This window comes from Daucus carota, chromosome 4 (genome assembly GCF_001625215.2).
Source record: "Daucus carota subsp. sativus chromosome 4, DH1 v3.0, whole genome shotgun sequence".
Lineage (NCBI taxonomy): Eukaryota > Viridiplantae > Streptophyta > Magnoliopsida > Apiales > Apiaceae > Daucus > Daucus carota.
In genome coordinates, this window is record NC_030384.2 from 49700766 (window position 1) to 49720209 (window position 19444).

The window sequence follows — 19444 nt, forward strand, 5'->3', positions numbered from 1 at the left end:
TGCATGTCAGGCTCGCTTTTCCCATTTACAGACCACATTTCCCTTGCCAAAAATGATGTAAATACTGGTGAATGATCAGTCCACATCATAATTTTCAAATATTAACCAACTACTCCAAAATACAGCATATACTCACTCTTGGTGCGTATCGTATAATAAGGTCAGGAAAGTCGGGAATCAGACTTAGGTGGTGTTTGACAGACAAATATAAGCCGACTTCTGGATTTATAAGTTATAAGCACTTATTTGTACTGTTTGTGTCAAAAATCGAGAAGCACTTAAAAAAAGTTAGTATTACTAGCTTTTGTTTCAGGACTTCTGCTTATTTACCAAACAGTTTAATCATTTATAAGTCGACTTCTACTTCACCTTTTTTATTTTAAGCAAAAAACACTTATTTTAAACTCACCCAAACGGCCCCTTAATTATTGGTATCACCGAATAAGATTAGTCATAACTTAATTAGATTGATCGGGGTTAATGAACAATTAATTAAATAGTGGAGGAATTAATCAGTTCAGTAAGTTACGAATGAGTTAATCATAATTAATTATGATTAACCACCAATTTTATCGATCTATCAGTTCAATACGTCTGACATATCTATTGTTCAGAGTCTCTGACAGCAAAATGCAGATGTTGAACAAGACATATAATCAACAGCTATCCAGAAGGAAAGTTTAGTGTTGTATTTCTTCAAATTAAATAAAAAAACAGCACAATTGGGAAGAAGGAAATGCAGATACATTTCACATATATACTTATAGTATTAAGATATCAGTGGTACTTGTCATTTGTCAATACAAAAAATTCACTTGACTATGTTCCATGAGTACGATTTACGACTGAAAACTCTACCATTGGGGATGAACTCTGTGTTTCTCCGCGGAATTCACCATATGTCTGAAGTAGCAGTTGTGTTCTTTTTACAGTTTGAGTTTGGTCAGATCAAGTTTCCTGACAGGATATGTATATGCTTCGAAGTTGATTTGTTGGCCCAAGCAACTCATTTTTGTAAGAGCAGTGATCAAATCAACCTGAGTAGCAACAAATTAGGAGAAGAGTTGGCAGCATGCTATATACAACTCGATATCGTCAATAGAGAAATGAGTAATTAAATAGAGAAATTAAAACAAGAGTTTCTCCATGCAGGTGGTTGTTCTCTTAGCTAGTTCGGACCTCATATTTTGCAGTTAAATTCTTAAAACAACGAATCCAAAGAGTTGTGAGCTGAGAAGGGCGATGAGTTTGGTGTTACCTGATAGTCTGTCTCAGACACTGTCTCTCTGCTACGTTGATATTTCTGCACCCATGGCAATACATCTTTATCTGTGGCAAGTAATGCCTCAGTTGCTATTTGATCGGGACCCAAAAATGCAGACATCACTGCTAGCTGCACAAAAAGAGTTGGAGAAAAATGTTGGATGAGAGACTCTAAATCGTTGGATACATTATTAATTTACAATGTCTAACTCATTTTCAATTAAATAGATTTAACCAACTACAAGATGCTGTGATCTCATACTTTCAGATTGGGTTAATAGGCAAAAAGATCATCAAACTGATGACCAACTTGCAATTGGGTCACTGAACTCAAAAAGTTTGCAAACTACAATGTCTAACTCATTTTCAATTAAATAGATTTAACCAACTACAAGATGCTGTGATCTCATACTTTCAGATCGGGTTAATAGGCAAAAAGATCATCAAACTGATGACCAACTTGCAATTGGGTCACTGAACTCAAAAAGTTTGCAAACGGATCACAGAATTGGATTTAACTTGCAGTCAACTCACTGAACTAATAAAAATTTGCATTTAGGTCACTGCGCCGTTAAATATTAGTTGACTTTAACAGAATCCGTTAAAAAAAATAAAAAAATTGAAAAAAAATATTAAAATTTGATTTTTTAAAAACTCGGTTTTGAAAATTTAAAACTTCAAAAACATCTGGAAATTTGGAAAAAAGTCTAAATTTTTTTTAACTTCAAAAATTTAAGTATATTTTTTGAATTTCCAGATTTTTTCGATTTTTAAATTTTTTTTTCAAAATTTTTAGATTTTTTTCGAAGTTTTTACATTTTTCATATTTTTTTAAAAACATTCCATATTTTTTAAAGTTTTTTCAAAATTTTCAGATTTTTTTAAGTTTTAAGAATATTTTTATGAAAATCGAATTTTTATATTTTTTTCAAATTTTTTTATTATTTTTTAACGGATTCCGTTAAAGTCAACTCATACTTAACAGCACAGTGACCTAAATGCAAATTTTTATTAGTTTAATAAGTTGATTGCAAGTTAAATTTAGTTCTGTGATCCGTTTGCAAACTTTTTGACTTCAATGACCCAACTGCAAGTTGGCCAAGAGTTCAGTGATGTTTTTGCCTATTAACCCCTTTCAGATTATATGACTTCTGATTTCAGGCTAATTATTTGGTGACACGCCCCACTTGGAAAACTAACAGTTGCGAGGTACTCCATGTAACTTATAACTGCATTTACTTAACAGCCCAAATAAATGGTGATCTACTCTAATCAGAACATCTGGCTATACCTCATAAAACCTGAGACAATAACTGAATGCTGAAGTGAAACAAGATCCTAGTTAAATTTCAGATTTGTTCACGTAATGGAAGCACCTGACGGGGAGTAAAGCTAATGGCAGAGAATTTACCTGGCGGGGAGTAAAGCCAATGGCAGAGAATTTATCTTTCATTTCTTGAACACTTGCTTTCTCCCATTCGGGAACTCTTCCTTCAGGATCTGGCTCTTGGGTATCCAACCTCCCGAAATTTCTATCAAAAAGTCCCCACTGTGGGTGGGAGATACAATTGTAAGCTTTTAATGCAGACAGTAGAAATGTTTAAGAATGTTACGAAAATTAAAAAATTTAGTAAACAGGACACAGAACATGTGTAAGCAGTCTATAGTTGGGACTTGGCAAGCATCAGAATATTCAATTGCTGGATACACCAGCTCAATATATTAAGTTTCCAGATTGTCAATATGCATACAAAATGATCCAAATGATAAACTTATTAGGGAACTTTTGCTGTGTTAGTGGGTGGATAGGTACTTGTGCTGTTGGAGTCGAGAGGCTCCGAAATGTTTTAGAATGTTCATATTAGTGAAACAGTATTTAACAAGCAACAACCAACATGCAATCCAATTTCTCCATCAAAACTAGCGCGAGAGTTGCAATAATTTAGCAAAACTCCAAATATTTAAGAATTCAAAGGCTTTATTAACCAAACCCCACCATATTACCCAGTATATCCGCTCAGGGAGAAGGGTCTGGGAAAATTTAACTTGGTTGATAATGACAAATGTAAATATCATCAAATTCTGGTCGCTTCACTGGGGTAAATGTCGATAACAACTTCTAGTATCAGCAATCTTGATGGCTTTGCACCAATAAAATACAGTTATTGTAAAGCTGTTTCATAATATATAGCTTTAAGTAGGAAAACGTGTAACCAAAACAAATATTATCAAATTATATGCAAGTTTGTCCAACTTTAAAAGAATAATGAATGATTGTGCTAAGGACCCTGTGGCACCACCAGCCCAGATAATGTATCACAGGCGGCCCAAGGAGAAGAGGGTCAATGCAGAGGCCCAGAGCAAGACAGAAAGAGCATAATAATAGTATTATAATTATGCAACAGTTTATTATATTAGAATGTGAGGGTAAAATAGACTTTATGCTAAGGCATGACTATACATGTGAAGATTCAGGGCTGAGGGTTGTTTATCGAAATATTAGTATTGTGTTGGGTTTTGGGAGAGGCCACCTCTCGAATAGTGGTTGTTATCTTTTCAGTTGTAATCGAATCATACTATTTCCTTCTGCTGTGTTAAGTTGTTTTGCAATTTAGTGTGCTTGGTGTGGATCTGAGTAGTGTTCTCTAGCAAAGTGGTATCAGAGCGCTTCGATCTACTGTCGCCATGGGTGCACCTCCATCTAATCAATACCGTATCGAACAGCTGGAACAAGGGCTTGTTGACCTCCGCGCCGCCATGGCGGAGCAAGTTTCGGTCGCTGTCAACAGTGCGGCTCGTACGATGCAGAGCTCTCTCATCGACCACTTGACCTTGTCGATTGAGCAATCGATGCAACGTTTGGAGGCTCGAGTCGCGAGATCTAAGGACGAACAAGACAAGTTTCAGGCGGAGATCCGTTCGTCGTTATCGGCTTTGAAACAATCTGATTCAGCTCTCATCCATGGCTCCAATTCAAACTCGGGTCCAGGAGTGGGTAATGGATCGGGTCGTTCGGAGGGATCGGGTGTTGGTTCAGGTAGAGGCGGGTCGGGTCGACCCGGTGACCAGGTCGGGGGCAATTGGCGGGTTAAGAAACTGGATCTACCGGTATTTACTGGGACTAACCCCGACGGCTGGATATTGAGAGCTGAACGTTATTTTCATTTTTACCGCCTGGGAGAAGAGGAGGTGTTGGAGGCTGCCGTAGTCTCTTTAGACGGCGATGCGTTACTCTGGTATCAGTGGGAGAATGGGCGTCGCCCCATTCGCAACTGGGCAGAATTGAAGGGCATGTTGCTTCGACAATTTCGCTCCACCTCTACGGGAAGTTTGCAAGAACAGTGGCTGCATCATCATCAGACGGCGGATGTCCTGGATTACAGACGCCGGTTTATCGAATTAATGGCACCTTTGACAGGAGTGCCAGAGGACATTGCTTTAGCCCAATTTCTAAATGGCTTAAAGCCAGAGCTGAAGTCTGAGGTTCGTGTTTTGGGTCCTCTGACACTGGACCACGCCATGGAATTAGCAGTCAAGGTGGAGGAAAAGATCAAACATATCAGTGCTAAGCGCGTTTCTGTAAGTGCTTTTTCCCCTCACACCTCTACACCCTCATATTCTACGCTCAATAAGTCTCAAACTGCACATTCTTCTGTTAGTATACCATCTGTTGTTAGTGGTTTGCCTGCTATGTCTTCTGCCTCTAGCCCAGGCACTCCTAATGCAGGTCGAGGGTCATCAACCAAATCTGGGGGTGAGTTTCGCAGACTGAGCGAAGCAGAGTTGCAAGGAAAACGGGAGAGGGGCGAATGTTTTCGTTGTAATGAGAAATGGTCAGTGGGACACCGTTGTAAGAAGAGTGAACTTAGTGTCATCCTTTTACAGGAAGATCAGGAGGAGGACAAGAATGCTCAGGAGGATCACCAAAACACTGAGTTAGTGGGGGAAGATTGTGTTGATGAGGGGGCACCTACTGTTAAATCTTCTGTTTCTTTGAATTCGGTGATTGGGATCTCAAACCCGAAGACTCTTAAATTGGTGGGGGAAATCAAGGGTAAACAAGTGGTACCAGGTGATGATAGATCCGGGTGCAACCCATAACTTCATCTCCACCATGACAGTGCAGAAGTTGGGCCTTACAATAGTCACAACTGAGGGTTTTGGCGTTTCATTGGGCAATGGGGACACGGTGGTAGGCGAAGGAGTGTGTAAGTCAGTAGTGCTCGAGTTGCCAGCACTCACGATAGTCGAAGATTTTCTTCCTCTTTCTCTCGGCAATTCGGATGTCATTCTGGGGGTTCAATGGCTAGAAAAATTGGGCACGGTGTCCACTAATTGGAAAACCCACACTCTGAAATTCAGGTTAGGGGATCAGAATGTGACTCTGAAAGGGGATCCCGCCCTGGGACGTTCTTTAATCTCGCTAAAAGCTCTGTTAAAGACCATTAAGCGAGAGGACCAAGGGTTTTTGGTGGAGTTCAATTCATTAGCTGGGTCTGCTTCCCCACCACCTGACCAGTGTGAGCCAGTGGTACCTCCATTCCTCCAACAAACACTTCAACAATACAAGGCTGTATTCGAAATGCCAGCAGGTCTTCCTCCATCAAGAGGCCATGAACATGCTATCATCCTCAAAGATGGGACTGACCCAGTAAGTGTTCGACCATATAGGTACTCGCAAGCTCAGAAAGATGAGATTGAGTCTTTAATTCGCGACATGCTTAAGGCTGGTATTGTTCAAGTCTCTAATAGTCCGTTCTCTAGCCCAGTGATTTTAGTCAAGAAGAAAAATGGCTCCTGGAGATTCTGCGTTGATTATCGTGCCTTGAACAAGGTCACTGTAGCAGATAAATTCCCGATACCGGTCATTGATGAGCTTCTAGACGAGCTACATAGAGCGTGTATTTTTTCGAAATTGGACCTCAAATCTGGGTACCACCAGATCAGAGTACGAGCTGAGGATGTGCCGAAAACAGCCTTTCGGACACATGAGGGCCACTACGAGTTTTTAGTTATGCCCTTCGGGCTTATGAATGCCCCAGCGACATTTCAGGCTCTTATGAACACTGTTTTTAAGCCGTTTCTACGTCGCTTTGTACTGGTATTCTTTGATGACATATTGGTCTATAGCACCAGTCCGGAGGAACATCAACAGCACCTATCTCAAGTACTCACCACACTGCAGAATCATAATCTCTATGCTAATTGGAGTAAATGTGAGTTTGGGCAGGCTAAACTTGCTTATTTGGGGCACATAGTATCGGGACAGGGGGTGTCCGTTGATGACAGCAAGATTCAGGCCATGATCTCTTGGCCCCAACCTCAAAATCTAAAGGACCTGCGTTCCTTCCTGGGCTTGACAGGTTACTACCGTCGATTCATTGCTGGTTATGCATCTATAGCGCAGCCTCTCACAGATCAAATGAAAAAGGATCAGTTTGGGTGGTCTGAGCAGGCTACGGCTGCTTTTACAGCCTTGAAAGAAGCTTTAGCTACGGCTCCAATCCTGGCCATGCCAGATTTTAAACAGGGGTTCATAGTGGAGACTGACGCCTCTGGTTTCGGGTTGGGCGCAGTTTTGCAGCAGGATGGGCATCCAATTGCTTATTTCAGCAAGGTTTTGGGGCCTCGGGCACGCCTTAAATCGATATACGAGAAGGAACTCATGGCCATTGTCCTAGCAGTTCTTAAGTGGCGCCATTATCTATTGGGCCGTCGGTTTGTGGTACGCACCGACCAGCAGAGCTTGAAATTTTTGATGGAACAAAGGGAGGTTGGTCCGGAATACCAGAAGTGGGTAAGCAAGTTGATGGGCTACGATTTTGAAATTCAATATCGCACAGGAGCCTCCAATCGTGTGGCGGATGCCCTGTCTAGACAGGGAACTGTAAAAGGTGAGTTGGGCACTTGCATCACTATGTCTGGACCTCAGTGGGGAGATATACAAAATCTGATTCAAGACGACCCTTTCATGAAGAAAATTCGGGGTGATCTTGAAGCCGGACGTGCTGTGTCCGAGGGCTATAGCCTCGATCAGGGGGTGGTTAAATATAAAGGGCGTGTCGTCATTCCCAACAATGGCTCATTGGTAGATCAGTTGTTACATGCTTACCATGATTCTCCGCTAGGAGGACACTCAGGAGAACTTAAGACATACCAACGATTGGCGTCGTGTTGGTTCTGGCCTGGAATGAGAAAAACCGTTGCCACCTATATAAGAAAGTGTGTGGTCTGTCAGCAGGCCAAGGCCCAGACTTTAAAGCCTGCAGGGCTACTGAATCCTCTACCGATTCCGGCGACGGTGTGGGATGAAATCTCGATGGACTTCGTTGAAGGGTTGCCAAGCTCAAACGGAATGAATTCTATATTAGTGGTGGTAGACCGTCTCACTAAGTATGCACACTTTATTCCCCTCAAGCACCCCTTCACTGCTTCCAGTATCGCAGCAGTGTTTGTCAAGGAGGTTGCGCGATTACATGGGTTTCCCACAACCATTGTCTCTGATCGCGATAAAATATTCCTCAGTTTATTTTGGCGAGAGCTTTTTAAGCTACAAGGCACTAAGTTGCTCCACAGCACAGCATACCATCCGCAAACGGACGGTCAAACTGAGGTAGTGAACAAATGCATAGAGACTTTTCTGAGATGCTTCATCACGGGCAAAGCAAAAACTTGGGCCTCTTGGGTACCATGGGCTGAATTCTGGTACAACACCTCTTACCATGCTTCAACAGGCTACACTCCATTCAAAGCTCTGTATGGCCGCGATCCTCCCCCTTTGGTTAAGTTTATACCGGGCAGTACTTCTGTTTCTAGCCTCGAGGATCAACTGCAGGAGCGAGACGCCATATTAGATGACCTCAAGGTCCAACTGTTGAGGGCCCAGCAGCGTATGAAGTTCCAAGAAGATGCATCTCGTCGAGATTTGGAATTCCAAGTAGGGGACTATGTCTATCTGAAATTACAACCATACCGTCAGCAGTCCCTGGTTAGACGCACATGTGCCAAACTGGCTGCGCGCTATTATGGACCATTCCAAGTGGAACAGCGTATAGGAAAGGTGGCATACAAATTACTATTACCAGCAACCTCTCAGATCCATCCTGTTTTCCATGTGTCTCAGTTGAGGAAGGCAGAAGGCACCATACCAGCACAACCTACTGTCCCAAGCAATATCACTAGTAATATGGAGTGGGAGGGGAACCCGGAGAAAGTTTTGGGTGTTCGCCAGATTCAGGGGTCTACTGTGGGTGGAGGAGAAGTGCTTATCAAGTGGGAGGGGTTGTCCGAAGTTGAAGCTACCTGGGAAGAATTTGATTACCTCAACCAAATGTTTCCTTCGTTCCACCTTGAGGACAAGGTGTCGGTTTGGGCGGCGGGTAATGCTAAGGACCCTGTGGCACCACCAGCCCAGATAATGTATCACAGGCGGCCCAAGGAGAAGAGGGCCAATGCAGAGGCCCAGAGCAAGACAGAAAGAGCATAATAATAGTATTATAATTATGCAACAGTTTATTATATTAGAATGTGAGGGTAAAATAGATTTTATGCTAAGGCATGACTATACATGTGAAGATTCAGGGCTGAGGGTTGTTTATCGAAATATTAGTATTGTGTTGGGTTTTGGGAGAGGCCACCTCTCGAATAGTGGTTGTTATCTTTTCAGTTGTAATCGAATCATACTATTTCCTTCTGCTGTGTTAAGTTGTTTTGCAATTTAGTGTGCTTGGTGTGGATCTGAGTAGTGTTCTCTAGCAGATTGATGATATAAATAATTGCAAACTATTTTTGCTATATGAGTTAATTAAATAATCTTGAAAGAATTTATACATATATGAATGAGTTTGAGCCTTTGAAAAAGCTAAACCGTGACATGTATAATGAAGTTGAACATATATCTTAACAGGACTAACCTGGCCACTTGAACCAAATGCACCGTATAATGTGGTCCCTTTTTCTTCATTCCCGCCACACTTTCTTATAGCAGAAGCCAGAAAGCTAGATTTCATGGCGCTTTGTGCTACATTAATGACATACAGATATAAATAATTGCATATCAGGTTTGTTCTTCTGTTTCTCAGACTTTGTAAAGACTATAAAGCCGAACATATCTTCTTGTACTTTCTGTTTTTGGGGAGGAGGGCTAGGGGGTTGAATATGTCTTAAATTAATAAGAGCATTAACATTTTATGTATGCAGAGTCAGGTTTTAGCTTGCAGAAAACAATCCCTTAAAGTAACACCTGCTTAAATGTCAAAACAAAAAATCATGCTCAGCCATTTGGGAGAATAAAGACCGAAATAAAATTAAACAATAAAAACAATTTTGAAGTAGGTTCCAACACAAATTCCAAATTCATGCTCCTAGTTAAAAGAGAGGGAACCCTTCCAAATTTCCAATAGTCAGATAAACATAAGCCAGAAACTAAACAACTTGATCGCAAAGGTCATTACCAGGTTCACAAAGAACTTGGGAGTCACAATGAGTTCAGGAAACATCAAAAGACTAGTGATGAAACTAATTATTTTACTCTTTATTGAGTAGTTGAGCAACAATAGCATTTTACCAGGTGCTTAATACAGAAAATTGGATTTGAATATTTACTGGCAGTAATCTTGGAACATATGTCGATTTTTTGGATGCCAGCTTTCCCTTTTAAAAAATAGCAGTTAGCTAGCTCTAACTCATTCTATAAATGTTTCATTTGAGAAAGAACCTGCCGTTCTGATCTGTAATTTGTAAATTGTAGTCTAATTTTTCCAATTCTAAATTAATGTCTTTTCAAGATCAAATTCTTGTCCAAAAAAATTATCAAAAAATATGAATAGAAAGGCATTCGAAAATGAGTGGCGGGTTGGCATATAGATTGGAATAACAACATAAACTAGATACTCAATCCTGCCTTACCTCCAAGTTGAATGAGATCTGAATATGAGATGGGTCCACCCTTGGAGTATGAATCAATTTCCTTTTTTGCTTCCTCCAATAAACCCAGAGCACCAGAAAGGCCCTTATTTTCTGGTCTGTTAATTTCTGAGCTTCATACCATAAGAAATTTGTAAAAGGCAATTAAGGTTACTGCGATAAACAAGCAGAAAGACAAACACTGGCAATAAAGGTGAAATGAATATATAGAGATTGAATATGGTGGACTAAAGACAGCCCTTCAACTGATATGAGTGCAGTATGATTTTTTGATAGAAATAACAGCATTGCCTCTTTGAAACAACTACACTAACATGCAGTGAAAGGAATATGAGAAGGTTAGGGTACTCGTGCAATACCTGAAGCGTATCGATCCATTTGGACCCCCAGTTTTTGTAGCCTACAAACTTAAATAAAATTACTTCAAATTTCTTTTTCATATATAAACTTGGGATAGAACTAGCAACAATTTGTCTCAACCTTGTCAAACGTCATAATGTCATTAAGTGCCAAAGTCAATATGGAGGGAACAAGATCCGGATTCGCCTGTGATTTGATAAGGATGATGTTAAATTGTGCAATTGCATGATAGAAGTGTGGTAAACTTGATATTAGATATGAATTCGAACTGATACCTTTATAGATGTATAGAGGGTTGTCTTAATTTTTGCTGCCGATAAAAGATATTAACTTACATATTAGAGACAAAACACAAGTTGAAGCAATAAATATAACATATCTCACATGAAAGAGTGTTTACACTGAAAATCTGAACGCTGTCCACGCTGTATCAGATCAGCAGCATTAGCTGCTTCAACGTATGAGCTTGAGCTTGTTAATAATTCCTGTAATGACCCGCCAAAGAAAAATTAAAAAATTTCCACTATCACGTCATATTCTAATGTTCTAGCGAGTAAAATGAGTATGCACAAAAGGGCTGTTGTTCTAGCTGTATTGCTCCCACCCCCCTTGTACACAAAACAATAATTAAGCGTAATGATCTCACCATTCCCATGGCAAGCCCAAGGCCCTGAACAACATCTCTTCGACGAAAGCCATGCTCCTCAATGGCCACATTTTCTTGAAATTTACAACGAATTGTACCCTGTTCATTCCGTAAATGAACTTCTTGTAAGTGATTCAAGATTCCACATACATTTCCAATATCTTGATTCAAGACATGTAATAAACATGATCATATGACTCAAGCATATTCAGAATCACATAGAACATTATTACTAATAATAAAAGATAAACAACTTGGCCAAAGAAAAAACAGTGAGAAAAGAAGCTTACAGGAGGGAGAATGGGCGCAGTGGCTGAAGAAGAAGCCGCTGGAATCAAAGGGAGAGTAGAGAGGAATGAGACAAACCCCATTGCCAGGAGCTTCTTCTTGCAGAGGGAGGAGAAACAGGGGATGTGTGAGTTGAGCTCCTCTGCCAAGTCTGTGGGGTTTCACTTTCAACTATGTGTGGATTGTGAGTTTTTGTTATCCTCCTATCTTTTTTTTCTTTCTCAAGATTTTGTGGGCATAGGTGTCATCTATACACTCTTCTTTTAGATTTTCTATTCAATTTTTTTTTCCTTTTCACCAATTCGTTTAACGTCGCTTATGTATTATTGTAGAAATCGGAAATTGAAAGTAGTCGGTTGACCCGTCAATTTAGGATTTATTTTTTGATAAACCAGAAAATTTTAGTCAAATCATAATATAATCGATGAATCGGTGAAATATTTTTTTTAAAATAATCAGAAAATGATGGGAAATTTTCAATAAAATCAAAGTTTTTTAGAACACTGGTTACATGATTTATTTCTGTTAAGTGAAGAAGTGGAAAGAAAAGTAATTAATAAATCAAGGAAACTTAAAAAATCCCATTGTTTGATAAATAACGGAATGGACTCATCAAAATACCGAAATGGACAAGAGTTCTCCGGATTCTGGACCGAAGATAGGCCATTGCTATCCTTGTAACTACAACAAATAAATTTTTTATTGGAAATCGAAGTCCCAAAAATTGAGGAATTGATCCTACATCAGCACCAAGACTAATCTTCTATGCTATTCTACACTTTCCCTTAACCTATGTAAACTCCGCAGAAGTTGGATAAGAATTGTCTGAACCGTGGCAGAAGTTCAGTAGAACGACAGCCATGGTCTAGCTCGTCGGCTTTGTCCATCTTTCTACATATCTACATGTATAGTTGTAACATATTTCACAGCATACAACAGTGATATGTTTGTGGAGGCAGCAGCTTCTCAGACTTCCATAATAATTTAATAACCGACAGCAGCTCACCTCCAGAGAGTCCTTTTTTTAAGGGGAATCCAGAGGGATCATTTTGTTACCCCGTGATCTAACTAATAAGTGAGGGAACTATTTACAGCATCCCTGTGACATAAACAATCTGGTAAAGGGTTCACATAGAAGGGCTCTTCTGTACGAAACCTCTCCGTGCCCTTTGTTCCTGAAATTGGCCCTTTTCTTTTCCTAGGAGAACCCTGCCTGCACAAACAGCACCAACAAGAAGGGTAAAAATATTTAGTTAATTATTCTATCCCAAGTATGCTCATAGTCATTAGTAGATACAAACAGTTAATAATGCTTATGTGCTAAAAATATAAACTTAAAAAAAAAATGCATGCTCTTCTTTACCACCAAAATTTCTGGTAATATCCAAAACAATTAGCAGGGTGGTCATAGAACAATGACATGTTCTGATATGCTAAGAAATAAGCATGCTTATGCATTTCATAAACAAAATGCACCAATTGCATACATAGATATGAAAGTAAGGTTTCCTTTGAAAGGAGGGGTTCATCGAGTAAATTAAAAAAATTATTAAATAATAACTGACATCTTTTAAGTGATGTAGTAAGACCTCATATGATATAGGCTATAGCCCATCTTTCTGTTGCTAGGAGTCATTGGAACCAAATATTTACGGACCAGGTCCCCCTTACCAGGTCAGGCCACGGAAAAAAGGGTATTCTACTATTCTTCAACACTGAAAGTTCAGGCACTTAACTTAAAGATTAACATGAAGACCAGAGAATTAGAAAGTAAGTCTTAGTTATCCACCCGAAAAATCCATCAAGAGACCAGAGCATCAATCATTTCACCTGATCTCCGCACTTCGGTCTCAATAAGAACTTGCTAAAGGAAAAAAAAAATTGCATGGCAGTAAACAAAACAATCAGCATGACCTTGGCCATCCAATAGACACTTTGTAGATCCTTAAATGGACATCCGAAAGAATGGCATTAGTGCCAGAACATATTATCCAGCTGACCAAATAGTAGCATATTGATATCCATTTAACTATAAACACGATTAAAGTAGGGCACAGGCCCATGTTGAGAAGCTCCTATGAACATACCTTCCTTTGTGTGCCTCAATGACACGATCAAACAGATTTCTGCCTTCTTTCATAGTTCCCCGCTCAACTTTGTCAAAAAGACGAACAAGCAATCTCCTAATGTAGAAGAATTAACTATAAGGACGATTTTCATACAGGTTTCCGTAACATATAATTGTTCAAAATATCTTGCCTGTCCGGAGAAATAGTTTTCCTGTGTCCCAGGAAGCGCCGATGGCCTTCAACTGCCATTGCCATGTTTCCAGAGTATGAAGGTATAAAAACATCACTCTCGACAGCTACAATGAAATCTAGTGCTGCCATTTGAGACGCATGATTATAAAAAGGTTCAAGATCGTCAACTGTTGCCAATTTTTCCTACAAAAGAGTTGCCAAAGAAATGAATGAGTTTGAAGTACTAAAGGGGAAATATTAATAGCCTACATTAGGTGCTGGCCCAATACACCACGATTTGATATTTACAACTCAAAAAATTGGCCTTTTCGCCACTTTGGTAAGGTGCATGACATGAGATAGAATATCGAGGATTCAGACATCATTGTCAAGATTGATCAACGATTTTAGACAAATATATAAATTTGAAAGTAAACAGGAAGAACATCGACAGCCAAAAGAAACAGAAAGATATCAAGGATTCAGGCATGGCCCAAGGCAAAAGCTCATAGGTTCAGTATCCTCGGTCAATTATGACAACAAGGTAATGGTTTTGAATCCTTACTGTTCACGACCCTCCCCTAGTCTTTAGAAGAAAAAAAAGTTATTCTGGAAAAACACTATATGCTACTGACTACCACACATATACAGACAAGGAAGAATAAAGGAACACAACTTATCACTAGAGTGCATAATTAACTAACTAAAGATAACTCTAAACTGTACTCAAATACCTTGTTAATTAAAAATGGATAGCGTGATCGCAGATCAGCCATACGAGTTTCACCCCCATATATATCCCCCGCAGCTATATATATAGGGGTGTGTGACGGGAACCCAAGAGCAGTAAGGAACATTCCAACTTCTTTGGGAGTTAAAGGACAATAACCTTTGGCTCTGCGTTCAGTGGAATCAATGTCTTTCACCTTCCAGTATGCAGTGTTTTCCCTACAAATACAGAACACACATACTAGTAAATGTCATTTGCAGTAATATAAGTAATAGAACGCTATTGGTGAATTTAGCACCAACCATTATCGAGCATGCCCTAGAAAATAATATTCATATTGTACCTTATCATGCGTAATTCTTCAGCTTCTTCTGGGGATAAATCATGAGTGCATCCACTAAAAGCAAGCATGTCTTTTTCATAACGTAAATGTAGAGCAATGTAAGGGCCATATGATCTCATACGATCTACTAATAGCTGAAAATTCAAAGAATAACACTTAATATTGCAGAGTCTCTCTACTAAGTAATATAATGATAGTTCATGAAAGATTTTACTTTTCCCATAGCTTCGATGTGGGGTGCAAAGCGCAGGGCTCTATAACAAGTCCGGCAACGGAGCTTCTGAATATCTGGAGGAAGATGATTATTTGCTAGTCGGGAATCGGATTTAGCTGCTCGAATAACCTAACATATGCGCATCATCTTAATTAGTTTCAACTAAAAACTTTTCACTTCAAACATTGAGGGGTAAAATGAAACAATATATTTCTGCCACAATTTACACTGTATCACCTGCTGGGTAATATATGGGCGGTCTCAAGCCAAGAGAAAGCATGTATAACACAATTGACCTCGACCCTCTAAGAAACGATACAATACAACAATTTGGTCATATACCTTATATTCTCCCCACATGCTCGCTATCTCATCCTGATAGTAATCAACACCAGACCAACTTCTGAAGTGCTTGACTGCTCTAGTAGCATTTGATAAATCTTTGGGAAGCTTTTTAACTATTTTAACATCGTTAGCCAAAGTATTGATAAAGTAATCTTCATCAAAGACATCAGAAAAGTTGCTGCAGATCAAACATATAATATAAACATTACAGTACGCACTTAGCACACATTTTTACATGGAATAGGTCTAACAAAATACATTGAATGGATGGAAAAAGCAACAATAAACAAAGCAATAGTACCTCGAGTCATGCCAAAATGAACGTTTATCAAGTTCGGGAATCACAAGGGTAGCATTTATGATACGAGCAACAGCGACCATATCACATATCTGCAAGTCAAGAGTGAGATTATTCTTTAGTTTGTATAGTTGCATACCTGCATCTTAAGTAATAACATGACTAAGGTATAACTCTTTATAATAGAAAATGTGCCACAAAATCACAATGTATGTAGACTAATTTAATAGAAGTATTAACATGTATGATAGGATGGGAAATACATGTAACTAGTCTCTTCATGCGGAGCAGTGAAGATAATCCAATACATCAGAATAAACCAAAGTTGATATTATGTCCGGACAGAAATTAAACAGTTGAACAAAAAGAAGTTCGGCTGGATGGTTATAACCTGTAGCATTGCCCATCACCGAAACTGGATTGACATATAAAGGGATATAGATTTAGATCTCATCACATTTAAACTGAAGTAAATATGTAGATAAAATATGAAAATTATGAATTTTCCATACTTGCACCAACTATTGTTCACATTTAATTTAAAGGGGCTTTGGACATAAAATGTAATAAACAGGACAAAGGCCACAAAACCAGTTTTTCATTTGGATGTAACACAAATACCAGTTCTGAGATGGATGGCCATGTCTATAACTTGATTACACATTCCAGAACGGGTATTGTGGATACGCAATTGATGATGGGGTATCTAGTGTTATTCTTTCTTGATCTTCTGGTGGATAAGCCTTCTGGGTGTGCACATATCGTATACGCATCTTCGAAAAGCGTATTGTAATATGTACATATTGGATGGATCTGGACAAGAGAGGGTATGAATTTGAAGTCAAATTGTAGAAGACTCAAAGTTTATTAACAAGAAAATTGTATTGGGTGCTACTGTTAAGTGTGTCAATGAAGAATCACTGCCAGTGTCGTCATGGATGCACTTTAAAGAGGTGAAAGAAACTGCAAGTACGTTGGAGTTTTAAAGAAATGAAGGATACACATTCTTTGATCGTGTATATGACGGGCATATATGGCCAAAACTTTCAAATATGGTAAAATGGGTAATTATTAGTAAAAATATTTGTCATTATTCTAATAAATAAATAGACGGGATTAAACATGCTTAACGCACACAACTGAAATCCATAAAAATGAGTTTCAAGATGTTTATAAAGTAGAATTTCCATTTTGCAGTCCCACATAATATACAACTAATTATGAAATTGTTCTACTTATATTGATAGACTTAAACTTCAAAGTAAAATAACAATGCAATATAAGAGCATCATCAGTTCTCAGTAAGAACATGGATACAATATACTTGAAATTAAAAACAATTAGTATCTCAAGGAAACCATCTAATTACTAAGGGAGTTCTAGTTCTTAAATCTGTGATTCTCTTTCACTCTTAGAACAGAGAGAGAATTCCTGATTTCTATTCATACCTAGACAAGGTCTTCGGTCCATAAGAACGAGTTCAGTTTTGTTTTGGTTAACAATTGTAATAATAGTTAATAAATAGAGTAGCTTGATGATTAGTTTGCATACCACATACTCTAGTTCTCACCACTGATAAGCAATCCAAAAAATCAATAGGAATTATTGAATTTACAACAGTAAATAGTTGTGGGGCAACAAAGATACTAAGTCAATTTTTAACATGAATTAGACAGAGAGAATGTACAAACCCCAGCGCGCATCTGGTTAAGCCCTCCATTTGCATGTACAAGCAGGTAGCCTCGAGGCTCTCCATATGCTGAAGCCATCACAGTAATCATAAAACACAACATAATTGAAGGAAAATTATGCAGAACTTGAAGCAATAAAAAAAATCTTACAAGTATAATTAGAACTCGGCATAACACATGGAACAAAGTCTCGATTTGAAGGCTGTTTCCACAGCTTTCCAGTATCCAACGATCCCCTTGCACCATCCAACTGTCAAGTCTAAGGGAGTGAAAACATGAAAGATGCATGACTACTTCGTAGAAACTGTGCATACCCTATATCTACTAGACTTAAATTACAGCATGCTAAATTTCGTCAACCAATTTCTATGACAGCAATAGATAAAAACAAACATAGAAAACAGGTAAACCTTGTTTTTATGTATAGGGGCTTCCAACAAATGTGGTGGCGCAAGGCTCCGAGTCCATATTTGCTCTTTGCTTAGCCTCTGGTATTCAATATCATGTTGCTACAAGATACAATAAAGCTCTCAGTTTTCGAAATCCAAACAACATTCTGAAGTCTGAACCATCCCTTACATTCGCCTCACACACTCTCTTCCAAAACAAGAAAAACTCTCACCATCAATAAAACCACACAATACAAAACGGCCAATATCATTCCAAACACAAAACAACCTAAAAATCCAAAATTTAAAATCAAGAAACCAAATTTGACAAAAACCAATCATGGGTCTATCCAATTACGACAAAATCACAGATCTAATTATCTAAACATCTTTCAATCAGCATACAAAACCACAGAAAAACAAATTCTTGCAAATTAAAAATTCCCCAAAAAACACAAAACCTAAAAAAAAAAATTGCAAAAGAATCAGAGAAAGAGCCTCACATTGGGGAGCTTGTAAAACTCAAGAAAGGCAGGAACTTGAGAATGAGGAAAAACATGAACATGGGCAGAAAACAAAGCCACCAAAGAGATCACACAAATTGCAAAACTCAAGAACTTTCTCAACAATCCCAACTTTCTCCCCCACCTCTTCTTCTGCATTTCTTTATAAGTCTCTCTCTGTATCTATCTTGTATGTATAATACCCTTCAAGATGATCACAAAACCCCCATCAAATCTTGATGTAAAGCAGTTCTTGTTTCTGGGTTTTCTTGGTTCCTTTGTGTATGTATAGAACTGCAGATGTATGTATATTTTTGTTTTAAATATTTCGTTTTTTATGGAAATATTAGATAAACTAAACTAAGGGAGATTTGGGCATGATAAATCTTGAAGATTTTGTAAAGTGATCATTGGTTTTCTATAATTCTATTATTCTATGTCAAATTGTGAATTGACTAAAATAAGTTATGATTTGATCTGAGCTTTTAATGTGAAAAGAATATATTAGCGTCAATGTATTATTATACTTTAGTAACTTGCTCACTTGGCTAATAATTTCTAATTGTAGTTTCAATACTTAAATCCAGTTGTTATTTATTTGATATCTAAATAAACTGAGTGTTTCTGTTTATATACTACCTTTGTTTTTTAATATATGGCGTTTGATTTTTTGGCACACACTTTAAGTGCTTTAACTGGGTAGTTAAATAAAACATTTTTGAAATTTTCTTTTTCTGAATAAAAATATGTAATCAAAATTTTAATTCAAAAAAAATCAATTAAAATAATAATTTTTACTATCCGGTCAATCCATCTAAAAGTACGTGCCAAAGTCAAAAGTGACATATAAAAAAAATAGAGGGATTATAATTCAGTAAAATTTCATTTGAATACACCCTTTTTATAAATTCGCAGTATAATCTTGATCAGTCGGATTTATAATTTAATATATTTTATTAGATAATTTTATTTCATATTTTCTTTATTTTAAAATAATAATTGTTTTAATTTTTTGTGCGTTATTTTGAAGTGTAAAAGGACTATATATTTTTTCTATTTCTTATTTTTCTAATAAAAATATAGATCTTAAATATTTATTCAAAAAATTTAAAAAAGAATAAGATATACATCTTTTATAATAAACAAATCAAATTGATTATTATTTTGAAATAGGTGAAATATTACGATAATCCATAAATGAATAACTCG

General features: G+C 37.9%; 2 protein-coding genes across 4 annotated transcripts; both read right to left on the minus strand.

Moving 5' to 3' along the window:
* Positions 1–670: 670 nt before the first annotated feature.
* Positions 671–11703, minus strand: LOC108219534 (thylakoid lumenal 29 kDa protein, chloroplastic). The gene is made up of 11 exons (XM_017393028.2): positions 11485–11703; positions 11195–11293; positions 10949–11033; positions 10824–10858; positions 10669–10734; positions 10548–10588; positions 10171–10301; positions 9177–9283; positions 2675–2812; positions 1259–1393; positions 671–1037 (listed from the first exon to the last, which is right to left on the minus strand). Exons 1-11 carry the CDS (start codon positions 11563–11565, stop codon positions 927–929), a joined length of 1029 nt encoding a protein of 342 aa, XP_017248517.1. The 5' UTR covers positions 11566–11703; the 3' UTR covers positions 671–926.
* Positions 11704–12164: 461 nt separating this feature from the next.
* Positions 12165–18569, minus strand: LOC108219586 (O-fucosyltransferase 7). Of its 3 annotated transcripts, none has more exons than XM_064091369.1 (12): positions 18236–18569; positions 17754–17852; positions 17494–17602; positions 17344–17411; positions 15656–15744; positions 15352–15532; positions 15010–15138; positions 14796–14929; positions 14457–14670; positions 13742–13926; positions 13570–13665; positions 12165–12695 (listed from the first exon to the last, which is right to left on the minus strand). In XM_064091369.1, exons 3-12 carry the CDS (start codon positions 17513–17515, stop codon positions 12551–12553), a joined length of 1263 nt encoding a protein of 420 aa, XP_063947439.1. In that variant the 5' UTR covers positions 17516–17602; positions 17754–17852; positions 18236–18569; the 3' UTR covers positions 12165–12550. The 3 variants fall into 3 exon arrangements, with proteins under 3 accessions (XP_063947439.1, XP_063947437.1, XP_063947438.1); XM_064091367.1 differs by having other exon boundaries at positions 17494–17593; positions 18236–18539; XM_064091368.1 differs by lacking the exon at positions 17754–17852 and having other exon boundaries at positions 12543–12695; positions 17494–17593; positions 18236–18539.
* Positions 18570–19444: the final 875 nt, after the last annotated feature.